The following is a 13,101-nucleotide window of genomic DNA, read 5'->3' as shown; positions in this document are numbered from 1 at the left end:
CTTGTTTATCAATACTAAAATGTTCTCTTCTGATCTTGTGACACCTCCACTCAGAATAACTTGACTCACTCATCTCTCCTCTTCTCATTCCCCATATTGTATCCACCCCCACTATGTCACACACTAATTTTTCCCTATTCAGAACAACACCCCTTTGGAGTTCCTTTCCTACCCATATTTTCACAGCAGCTATCAACCTGTAATTGTTCCAGAAGAACATCAGCTATTTCAACTTCACTAGTCCCATGTTGTCTGCAAAAGCCAAGGGCACAGCCTCTTCTTTCAGACCAAACCATTAAAATATATCATCATCCTCATCATTGCTTTTTTTACAATTGCATTTGCCATGCTGTTAGGGACTGGATGAGACTTCTTGAGGCATTATTCTATGGCTGGAAGTCCTTCCTGATACCAATTCTTGCTTTTCAAGTAAGGTACTTTATTTCATACCTTTGCAAGTTAAACAACTACTGGAAATTTTGATTATAGCAAATATAAACAACATCACGGCTACCCAAAAAGAGGCAATGCAAAGACACAGGAGACAAACACACTAACATTTATAACCACAGGCACACACACACACACACACACACACACAGGCTTCTGAATAGTATTGTTTCCATTGACAAAATTTCACTCACAACTATTCCTTTTTCTCTCTCTGAATGTGCATGTGTGTGTGTGTGTGTGTGTGTGTGTATGATGAAGGTATGTACATACATGTACATATATATGCATACACTCATATATTATATATATATATATATATATATATATATATATATATATATAAACTTCTCTGCCTTTGCAATGTCTTCATGAACTGAAAAAGAGGCATCAATTTGACTAATTTCAACCTTACATTGGTATACTCATAAATCCACTATTACTAATACGTATATATGCAAACTGTTGCATATATTTACTTAAAGCCTTCATAATAGTTGATTTCTAAGCAGTGATTCCATGGGCAGTTAAAAAGTGTACTCATTGGAGCAAAAACACTGTTAACATACCAGTAATTTATATATTTTTCTTGTATATGTTCATAGTTATGCTTTCATAAAGAACATACATCTGTGTGCATACATGTGTCTGTGCTTGTACCAAAAGAACTAAGTCAGCATTGAGAAATATGACTATAAATTTGAAATATATTGTTAGCCTGGAGTCCCAAGTTATATATTCCTTTTGCTGGTTAATGACAATAACAACAACACTGATACTAATGACTATTAACAGAGAGAATATAAAAAAAAATTTTTTTAAAAACCCTACATTCAGAGTGAAAGATTTAATAAATAATTGAAATCCTGAAATAAGTAAAAAAAAAAAATTTGATTATTTATTAAATAAGGACTGCACAAAAAAGAGAGTGTGTGAGAGAAGAATTCTCTTCATTAACAAATGATATCAATCTATCTGAGACTGCTTTTGGTCCTATGATATAAACCTCCTGTTTTAAAGTGCTCTATCAGAAATTAAAACTTCTCATGTTAATTTATGCTAAGACATCAACTTAATAATTACAGTTATTTCACTAAATTCTTTTCAAAACTAACTGAAACAAAATTAATGCAGTTCAACTGAAATATGGTAAAAAAAAAAGATTAAACATGTCAAACACAAAAACAAATCTTCCTTTGACAGACACAGTATAATTGTGAGAAAATAAATATCATATATAAGAAATATGCAAATTTATATGATAAAAACATTTTAAAGAGAAATAATGTCAAGCGAAACACTCACTCACATAATGAAAAAGATAAGAATAGGATATATCCAATCATATTATGTAGCCTATTCCACAAAAGAACATTTGATCAAAACCAAGACTCTAAGAAAAGTCAATGTTGGAGTTTCAACCAAGGCAAGGACAGAAACGTCAGAACTAAGATTTCATGAAACAAGTAATAAAAAGATAATTTCAATAACAATTATATGAGCCCAGAATCTATCTGATGTCACATTAGAATCTACATCACTTAAGATTCTTCGGTTTTGAAACAATTTAACTAAGCTGAGAAATACTGTCATTCAATGAGACAGAAAAGATAAAAATTTCAACAGAGAGGATCCAACAATTCCTACTGGGACTAAAATCAATACCAGAAGAGACCAATAGTGTTATTTTAGGAAATATCTAACAAATTTTGATTCATTCATTGATGCATGCAAGCATGTATCTATATATGTATGTGTAATGTCTATTAAAAAACTAGCAACTCTTATTTCGACACAATGTTATGGCTAGCAATTTGAATAAAACAGAACAAGCACAAAAAACTACCACCTTCAGAGGCAAGAAAGTATTTCCGCCTCAACTTGAAAGGCAGATTACAGAAAGCATTTAAGAATTTGATAACACATAGAGATTAAATCTGAAGAGTGAATTTAAAGAATCTACAGTAACTAGAGAGGAAGGACATATGTATAGCATAGTCCATTAGATGCATAGTATAGTCCAATTTATGGGAAAGGATAAATAGTGGCCAGAGAAAGTAAGTGATCATCAAAAGAAATGGCTGGTGAATGCAGGGAAGACAACTATAAAGTTAGCAGTAAGTGTTAGAGCAGATCTATGATGTCCCAGCAGTGACCATCTCATCTTTTTCGTATCTTTAGAACTACATAACCTAAAGTGTGTCCTTCCTTTAACAAGATATTATGGTATGCTTTGAGGGAATTTAGCCTTTCCTTTACAGAGAAGCTGTTTTGTTGGTTCATGGTTTGAAGTAGAACTTCAAAAGGATTCAGGACACCTACATATGCCTAGGTAAAAGTACAGCAGACCAATTTATATAATGCCACTATGGAGAATAAAAGTTATTGCTACTATGATGATGATGATGGTGACATGGAAGAGAAAAAGAAAGGAAGGACGAGAAGTAGATTTAAGAAGGGGTTTGAGATGAAGGTTGATACAGATAACGGTATTACAGATTATCTGTTTGTTCCAGCTGAGCAAACTTCCAACACACATGAAGGGATAGTCAGTAGAATGTAAAATATGACATTTACATTCTTCAGCATTATACGAAATACCATCTGCAATCATTAAGTGAAATAACAATCATGATCATCATGTATTTTAGATCATCAAATGTAAAGTTTACACAGAACATAGTTTTATACTAGAATGGTAAATATAGCATTTGTCTGAGATTAAACAGCAATAACATCGCGCGCATGCGCGCGTGTGTATTAATTTGTTCATTTTGCATATTTTCCTATGCTGGCACTGTGTGGTTAAGAAGCTCACTTTGTAACCACATGGTTTTGGGTTCAGTCCCACTGCACAGCATCATGAGCTAGTGGTTTTCATTATAGCCCAAGCTAACTAAAGCCTTGTGAGTGAATTTGGGAGACAGAAACTGTGTGAAAGCCCATCATGTGCATATGTGTGTCTTTGTGTCTGTTCATTTGTACCCTTCCATGGAAAACATGTTTGGCTATGAGGAAACATTAATTTGCTTGGAAATAGATGAGGGTTGGCAACAGGAAGAGCGTCCAGGTGTAGGAAATCTGCCACAACAAATTCTGTCTGATCCATGCAAGCATGGAAAAGTGGACAATAAATAATGATGATGATGCTGATGATGAAAAATGATGATGATATATGTGTAGATACTAAAGCTATATTTGGGAATTTTTTTTTCTTCCTGTAATGGCTTGTAATTATAATTTCTTACACCCTTTCTGGTTTTGAGTAGCCTAGCTTCTTAAGAATGGTGTTGAGGTAATTAAGTCACATAACTGCAAGTATGGTTTTGAGTAAGAAGATACATGTTCAAACGATCTATTTATCTACACTTGAAGCTACAAAATTACTAATTTATATATAAGTAAAAAAATTACAATAAATATCATCAACAATTCTATGATTACTTATTCACTGACATTTAACTATTTCGAATATGTTTCATAAAAAGTGGTGATGTAAGCAGAACAAAACCTGAATGAAAATAACAGAACATTATAAATATGACTTTTAAATGACTTGGCATAAAACAATACCTAATTCATTGATCAATACATGCAGAGTCAGATGACAGTGCACCAGCTCATGTTTCTACAAGTGTTGTTTCACTAGAAAATCTATTTTTCCTACTTCAATATGTATTTTTCATTTTATTGTAATATAAGGTCTGGAGATTTTTTTTACAGATTTTTTCACATTTATATATAAACTGACTAAACTGTTGTTTGAAAATTTGGTATTTTTCTTAGAGCCAATGGTTCGATCATGAAGTAGTGCTGGAGCCCACTTCTTTCATAAAGCTTATCCTGTGAAAACAAAGCAAATTAATATGAAAAAACTTCAGGCTCATGAAATTCATCACTATTTCACATGCACGCACACACACACACACATTTCTTTCTTTTGAATTTTCTTTCTATCTCTAAATGTTCCCAGTAGTTTTTAATTCATAATGTAAATGCAATATTTTGAAGTTAGATGCTATAATTGCTGACAACTGGGAATCAAGCTAACTAAGAGATGCACTATTGGGAATTTAAGGCGCTAGACTATTGATTGCAAAAATCATGAGTCCAAACACTATCTCAAGCATATTGCCCTTTCTCTAAGACACATTAGTCTAATGCCTGTGGCTACCAAACTACTTCTAGATATCCTCTATAGACATTACTAAATGTAATTTATCAGAAACAAAAATCTAACTTTTAATTCACATGTAATTAGTTTTTCTCTTCACTTGTTGACTGAAGACTTACAGACATCTATTTTCAAAGAACACAGAGTTATGCCATATTGTATTTACTCTAGTGAACCATCTGTTAACAGATTACATACAGGAAAAAGTTCAAAGATAACATTTCTTGCAACATTATGTACAATAACAGTAAAGTTTTAAATAGTGAATATGTGCACATAACTCGATGTTGTTTTCACATGTAGCTTTTAATAATTCCCTAATTCATTTCACATGCCATCTAGACCAAACACAATACATCCCAATAAGCTTACACCATTAAGCGCTCATATTTCACTAAAACAACAGCACAAAAGTAGGCCTTCTTAAAAAGGAAGAGCCCTGTTTGGAAATCAGTGAATCAGTATGCCCCTATCTTATTTATCACTTCAAATATTTGACATAAGGTGAAAACTACATTTAATGTCAGCAAGGATTAGTTTACCTAGAAAACAAATTCAAATAAACCCAGTTCAACTCATTAGCAGATAATATCAACAACATTCCATTTACACTACTTGAATCATTTATTCACTTCTAGTTTTATTGAAAATGTCACTTCCCCATTTGAGCAGTGTGTTTACAGTATTAAGTTCCTATCACTCTATTTTCAATGTCTCAAACAGTAAATTTTGTGATGCAAGTTGGTACAGAAAACCATACATGTATCAAATACCTAAAATCAATTTTATTAATGAACACTGAATGCTTTCAAATAAGTATTCAGGTTACAGATTAATATCACCTACCGATTTGTTTCAATACATTAGGTTGGCTACTTTTCTTGTGCAAGCTAAGTATAATAATCTCCTATACCTGGCAAACACCTATAATATAGTGATGTTCACTAATTTTTCATCTCCTGAGCTATGCTTTTAACCAATTGAACATAGGTGGATCAGACTATATACTGTCTGTTACCATATCCTATATTCCATACACAAACACACACTGACACATGCACGTACACAAACACTCCTTAAAGTAGAAATACATTCACTAAATAGAAGTCTGATTCTAGTTCAAACTGGTGAGGATAATTAAAATAATAAATTAAATGACTAAACACAGTAAGAAGGAAATCAATAAACCAATAATAAGTACAATAAGAAATTTATGAAAAATTATGAAGGCAAACTAATTTCATTTGGACATTAGCCAGTTTCTAGCCATATTGTAACAACCATAACAACCCAAACAGTAAGCAAGTAAATATATATATTTACATTCTTACACACTTACTTATACCACCTCTTCACACAAACGCATTCAAGTGAATGTTTAATGCTGCTTAATATAGAGTATGTAATGTTACAGTTATTGCAGTTTGTTGTACAGCTCTGGTCAGCCTTGATTGAGCACACCTAAGTATAACTTAATCAATACAGATGAGTGTTTGTAATTAATGAAACTGGACACGTGAGAGTAAAAGGTAGGAATTAAAGAAAGCTTCGTGGAAAGATCACATAGGATTTGTTTCTGTTTACTTTAAGCTCCAACAATTGTAAGTCTCAGGCCTACTTGTTACTACATGATTGAAATAATGGGCTGATATACTAATTGTTTTTATTGATAATTACTATTTCATATTCAAACATCTACTGCTGTTACCACTACCACCAATACCACCACAACAACTCAAAATAGTTTTGCATTAGATTTCTGAAGGAGCTACTAACTCTTTTACTGTGGAAATCAGATATATCCAATCAAAATTTCACCACTCTTAGTTGCAGAAAGCAGTTTTATATAGCAATCTACCTTTCATTGAGGAATGTTATGTTTGACACTGTTTTTTGTTGAGATATGTCAAGTTTATTAGGCCAACGTGAATAGCAGGAAATACCAATTCTATTCATTGGTAAATATTTAACACCATTACAGGAATAACCATGAAATTTAATTTCACAGTTAAAGGGTAAAGATATGTATATAGAGGGATTTATCAATACAAACACTTGTGTGCGTGTGTATGTGTGTGCATTTTGATGAAGCTGGGAAACCTTACACTAGAAAAAAAATTAATTTCTTAACTCCAAAACTATCAAGAAAAAATATTAAGTTAAAGCAATAAACTTTTGATGGTTCAAAAATATAATGGTAACGATAAGATATTCTGACATGAGACAGAGAAATGGAAACAAAGGACTTCATTTTGCATTTAATTTTCCAGTCAATAGTGAAACACCATATTAACAGCAATAAAATTTGTTCATATGAAGGCTTGAAAGCTGGAGAGATTAAATGAAATTAGTGTAACAAATATCGCATCATGTCACAATTGGTGAAATTTGACAAGAAATTAGTCCAGACATGTCAGTATTATTTTTGTTTTATAGCGTTAGGAAAAGATAATTAGAGAGGATATAGTAACAAAGAGAAATGTAAAAAAGATGAGTAAACCAATTGTTTGAGTAGAGAAAAGACCACACTTAGTAAGGAAGAGATTGCACTTAGTAGAATAGTGAAAAGACAATAGAATTATTGGCTCAAAGCACAGAATCAGTTATTTGTAATGACAAAAGCAGCAAGTAAATGGTAGAGATCAATAGCAGATTCTAAAAGATTTCAGTGGTGTAAAACAAAATTTCTGAAGTTGGTGAACCATTCAACAGGAATGCAATATCCAGAGTAGATATGACCTCTTATACAAAAAAATCTGCTTGTTATCTCAAGAGTACACTGATTATTGACCAATTTGTAACACTGAGCATCAGGTGATCATTGTTACAAATTGGTCAAAAATTAAGTCATTTCTGTTTCAGAAGATGTAATTTTAATTTATGCGCAAAACATAAGATTTTTGGGAACACTCCTCAAAGACGTTCAATCCTAATATATTGGGTTGGCAACTAAGTTCCTACCGTCTTTTTAAATTTTGGAATTTATTGCGTTTTTAAATTTTGGAGTCTATATTTTTTTGAGAATTCTATTTTTGAATCATTTTGGAATCTATTTTGGGTTTTTTTTTTTTTTTCTAGTTAATTTTAGTTAATTTTTGTTTATTTTCAGATCATTAAAATGGAATGTCAAGTTAAGAAAAACGAGCATTTTCGACACCTCCTTTTTGCTTTTAATCAAGGTTCTAAGGCTGCAAAAGCTGCTCGCAACATTTGTGCTGTGTATGGAGAGGGTGCCATAGCTGAAAGAACCGCTCGTGATTGGTATGCCAAGTTCAAAAATGGAAATTTTGACCTCAAAGATGCACCTCGTTCTGGCTGTCCAGTTGAGTTCAATGAAGAGCGATTAAACCAACTTTTGCACAAAAATTCTCATCAAACAACAAGGGAACTGGCAGAGAAAATGGAATGCTCCCATACTGCTATAGAGAAGCATCTTCACTCGATGGGAAAGGTTCAATCTCCACTGATTTGCTTGCTCGTCACCACTCAGGCAACAAAAAATAGTGCCTGTACATCAATAGGAAGCAGCGTAAGGAATGGCTTAGCCCCAGTAAACAAGCAACACTGCGCGTGAAACAAGATCTTCATCTACGTAAAACGATGTTGTGCGTATGGTGGGACTGGGAAGGGATTATCCATTACGAATTGTTTGAACAATAGATTGAACAACTCAATACGGCTATTCAAGAGAAAAGACCTAATCGGCAGCATGGAGTTCTTCTGCTGCACGACAACGCCTGCCCTCATATTGCCAATATGACCAAGGAAGCCATTCAAACGCATGGCTAGGAAGTGTTGCTACACCTGCCGTACTCTCCTGATTTGGCACCAACGGATTTCCACCTCCTTCGATCTCTTTCAAATGCTATGTGTGGAGTTTCTTTCAATTCTGATGCAGACTTGAGAGCTTGGTTGGATCAATTTTTCGAGTCGAAATCGGGCAATTTCTACCAGTGAAGTATTGAAAATATTGTTGAACGTTGGGAAGAAGTTGTAAACAACAAGGGTGAATACATTATTGATTAATTAGTTGTTATTTTTTTATTAAACCTTTTAAAAACTTTAAATTAAAAAAAACGGTGGAAACTTATTTGCCAACCCAATATAAGGCTTAGCAGTGTGAGTGTACATGTATTTGTATAAAGGTATTTCCAACTGGAACCTTTCTTACTGCTAATAGCCCAAAATAGAGTAGAAGTTTAGGTAAACTAAAACAGGCAGAGCTGTGCACTTTTTCCAGGAACACAATAGCTGTTGACAGAACAGAACTCAAGAACAAGTGGTCAGTCATCAAGTAAATTAACCTTAAAAAATGTTGCTTCTCAGTGCTCACAGACATACAAATATATGTATGCACACATACATGTTATGTCAGGTCTATTTCAACTCTTCAAGTTCTGCTGACATTAAAGCCGTTTACATGCATTATGATCACAGTATGAACAGTATGAAGTATTTTGTTTGGACTCACTCTCACTTTATATTTATATATATATATATATATATATATATATATACACACACACACACACACATACATACATATATATATATATATATATATATATATATATAAAATTGTGCATAGATATGTGATATGGTTTACATAAGCGTCTAATACACCCGTGTGGTAAAGTATAGAGTCTGGTACAGTTATCTACACATTCAAACAAACAAAAATATATAACATGCACATATAGTCAGGTACATAATTCCATGTTACCAAAATCTTTTCTTGTGCAAAGGCGAAAGAGAAGAATCGTACCTGTTTCCTCTGAAGGGCATTTAACAGGGTTACGACAAGATGGTAGACCTTCACCGTCTTCAGTGTGCATGAAAAAAATGAAAGAAGAAAAAAAAGAAAAGATAGCAAATAAAATTATGCCTGAGTGCAGTGCAAGCCAATTTTAAATCTTGATTAGAATGAAGCAAATGGAAAGGAGAAATAATAATGTGGTCCTCAATGATAAATTGACTAACCATCACTCTCTTCTGTGGTATCTCCAAAGTCTGTTAATGGCTCATCCCCATTAACAATGGGATCCTGGGAAGGCTCAAAGGCATCATCAGTAGCAACGAGATCAGTATCATCAGCATTTGTAATGGATTCTGTTTGAACCACATGCTGATCGGAGGAATCAGTTGGACAGTCCTGGAAAAGATAGAAACAAAGCAAAACATTTATTGGTTAGTTGGTACTCAAGAACCAGTTGTTTATATCAGTTACTGCTCAACCTGATCGTATCTTAATTGGAGACATAGCTCTCTTTGACCTCTTAACAACTTAATCTGTAAACAAATTAATGTTAAAAATATTTCAGAAACTATTTTTGAATTACACATACTTCTAAGAGTGCCACATGAATTATATTTTTTAAAAAAATCTTTTTCTCTGACCATGTTTTACATTTAATAAATATACATTTGTCCAGACTATTAACCTGTATATTCACGATACTTACACCTACCATACATTTCAATTGGCTTGATTGCCAGTCCTCATTAAGTGTCATTATCATAGATATGTACCAACTGAATTTAATTGAGGAATCTTCAGGTCTTAGCCAAAAGTATGTACACGTATCAGAGAATTGATGAAGAATACCATTACTTTAGAAATAGAGGTTCCTGAATTTAATACAATCTGGGGTTATATACATTTAGGAAGAGACACCTAATGATGATCAGAAACCAAACTGATAGAAACTTGGTATACAGATGTAAGTATACACCCTGTAGATGAGATTAATATAATTATAGTCTTATGAAGAACAGCCCATCTAGACAAGGTACCATTTAGATATTTACCTTATCTGGAAACATTTCAACTCCTTCATGAATCATATATAAAGAGATATTTTATAAGGATGGTAAACAAATAAGTGAAGAGGTAATGTTATAAAGCCAAAAAAAAAATCAATTTATTTTTCATATTTGAATGGCATAATTATCCATAATTCATCAAAATGATTTGAGTAACAGATGGTTTATTGTTTAAATGTGTTAGTTTCCTAATAGAGTAGGAAGTAATAACACTAAATGAAAATTCAATTATGGGTAGAAAAAACTGTAATTAACTAAACAAAAAGCAAAAGCATTAAACAAAAAACAGATAGTAAAGAACTATTGATATCTTAGAATTAAACAAGTTGGAAGCTGGAGCTCATTTAATTTTGTTATTTTATGCAGACTTTCTGGTACAGCCAACCAAGCAAATATGAAGATAAAACTAATTCATTTGCTATTCAACATAATTAAGCAACAAAAACTCATTAAACTATAATTACTGTTTCATTCCCCACTAGTACTTTTGTTTTAAACAGTTTCTACAAATAGGGAATGTAAGATCAAACAAGAGCGAAGTATTTAATAGTGACAATTAAGTATCGTGCATAATCAGTTTCCCTGAATCATTCTGAATTTTTCTTCAAATATTCTAAGACTTAAATTGTAAAACCCTTTTCTCATTTTCCTTCTTATGACAATCTCGTATTACTATCCTTTTTTGGGAACAAAGCAAGTAGAATTCTATTGGTGATTTTTAATTGCTAACGTATGTGACTATACAAAGTAAGAGTAGTTTTGTTAATGTTTACAAGCAGAAACTGATCTGATACATGAGTTTCATGCTCTACAAAAGTCAGAAAAAAAAGAAAAAACAAATTAAGTTTTCGAGTTGTAACAATTGTCAGAAAACTCATTGGTTGATGCTAAATCTATTTACAGATTCCAATATGCATTTAAATAAATTTAAATTGGATATGTTTTTCTATAATGGAAAAAAAAAATTTGAAACATCTGCATGATGGCAACTTGACCCTAAATTTTGAAAGCCTGATATAATATTACTTGTAGCTGCCATATTTCTCAACACAAATCTATTTATCATTTTAACATCCCCTTTTCCATGATTGTAGGGCTCAGATGTAATTTGTTAAGACAGGTTTTCTATGACTGGACACCCTTCTTGTTGCCAACCTTCACCTGTTTCCAAGCAAGATAATGCTAGTTTATGATTAGACATGGTTTTACAGAAGATTAGAAATGAAAAGAGACCACATATATGACTGTGATGCTCATTTACACTTGGTGTCAAGAAAAGGAAACATAAACACACACTAACCACTAATAACTAAACAGCCAAAGTGTTTCAATTAATTTTCATGAAGACATGGGAGTGGTTTAATAAATTGTAATTTGATATATTGTTATACTATGGCAGTGTTGACCAACTGAAATAGCATTATATCATTAATGCTATAAATGAGATTTTAATTCAAATATACTTCAGCACAGCCTACACTGTTGCAGTGGCTAAAACAAAGATTTCAAGTAGGTGGGTTGGGTTAAGTGATACAAGGAAAAACACCATAAGCAACAATGCCAGTAATTCATATATATATAAATTTGCACAGCAATCTCTATTTTTCAATCATTTGTCCATTTCTAATATCTAGCAAGGAAAGAATGGTATTTATAAAGTGAGGGGTTTTGCATATTGGAGATATTGTTTTTATTACTGCATACCCTTCCTATTACTAACTAACTACTCACTAAAAAAGTAGAAATAGAGCCTGCATTGTTAGCAAAATAGGTTGATGAAGGAAGAATTACCCAGTTGATAAGTCATGTTCTATCAAAAGGAAAAAAAGAAAGAACTCCAAACAAATTAGGTCAAAATTTTATGGCCATTTTCCATGCACTGTCTTTCATTTTATTTAAATCTGTACCTCAGAGTTTAAATATTCTAGAATATATTTTAATGAAATAAAATAAAAATGCCATCCTCAAAATGAGAAGCTGATAGCATTTCATTTCATTACAAAATATATTTAATAATATATTCTAATAAATATATATATCATCATCATCGTTTAATATATATATTTATTAGAATATATTATTAAATATATTTTGTAATGAAATGAAATGCTATCAGCTTCTCATTTTGAGGATGGCATTTATATATATATATATATATATATATTGATGATGATGATGATGATGATATATATATATATATATATATATATATATATATATATATATATATATATAAGGGTAACGACCCCTTCGGTCATGAATGACCATGGGATTGCACCTAAAATGTTTCTCTCTGAGGCACAAGTCCAGGCAAGGTTGTTTATGGAATACCAGCTGTTGCCCATGCATACCAGCCTCCCCTTTTATTGCCATCGATGTTATCCAAGGGAAAAGCAAAGGCTGATATAACTTGGCACCAGTGATGTCAAAATTCATTTCTACAGCTGAGTGAACTGGAGCAACATGAAAATAAAGTGTCTTGCTCAAAAACACAAAACACAGCCAGGTTTGAGAATCAAACTCACTACCTCATGATTGTGAACCTGACACTCTAATCACGGAGACATACATAAAATTAACTATCCATTCAAATTTATGATGAATTAATGCTAATAAATTGACTGGTTTATTAAAAGATGTTAGAAAATAACTAA

The 13,101-nt window shown here is 32.3% G+C and overlaps 1 protein-coding gene across 15 annotated transcripts in view; it reads right to left on the bottom strand.

The window, feature by feature from the left end:
- LOC106868342 (protein Aster-B) overlaps positions 1-13,101 on the bottom strand; it is a 261,093-nt gene that overhangs the window by 30,605 nt on the left and 217,387 nt on the right. For 10 of the 15 annotated variants that reach the window (XM_089352777.1, XM_014913551.3, XM_089352768.1 and 7 more), the window contains 2 exons: positions 9,605-9,776; positions 9,390-9,446 (listed from right to left, as the gene is read on the bottom strand). In XM_089352777.1, coding sequence (XP_089208903.1) covers positions 9,390-9,446; positions 9,605-9,776 — 229 coding nt within the window. The remainder of the gene's footprint in view (positions 1-9,389; positions 9,447-9,604; positions 9,777-13,101) is intronic. The other 5 variants (XM_089352770.1, XM_089352769.1, XM_089352772.1 and 2 more) reach the window with 1 other exon arrangement.

The sequence above is a fragment of the Octopus bimaculoides genome, chromosome 5 (assembly GCF_046866305.1).
Source record: "Octopus bimaculoides isolate indiv1 chromosome 5, ASM4686630v1, whole genome shotgun sequence".
Classification (NCBI taxonomy): domain Eukaryota; kingdom Metazoa; phylum Mollusca; class Cephalopoda; order Octopoda; family Octopodidae; genus Octopus; species Octopus bimaculoides.
This window is presented reverse-complemented; position numbering and strand designations above follow the sequence as displayed.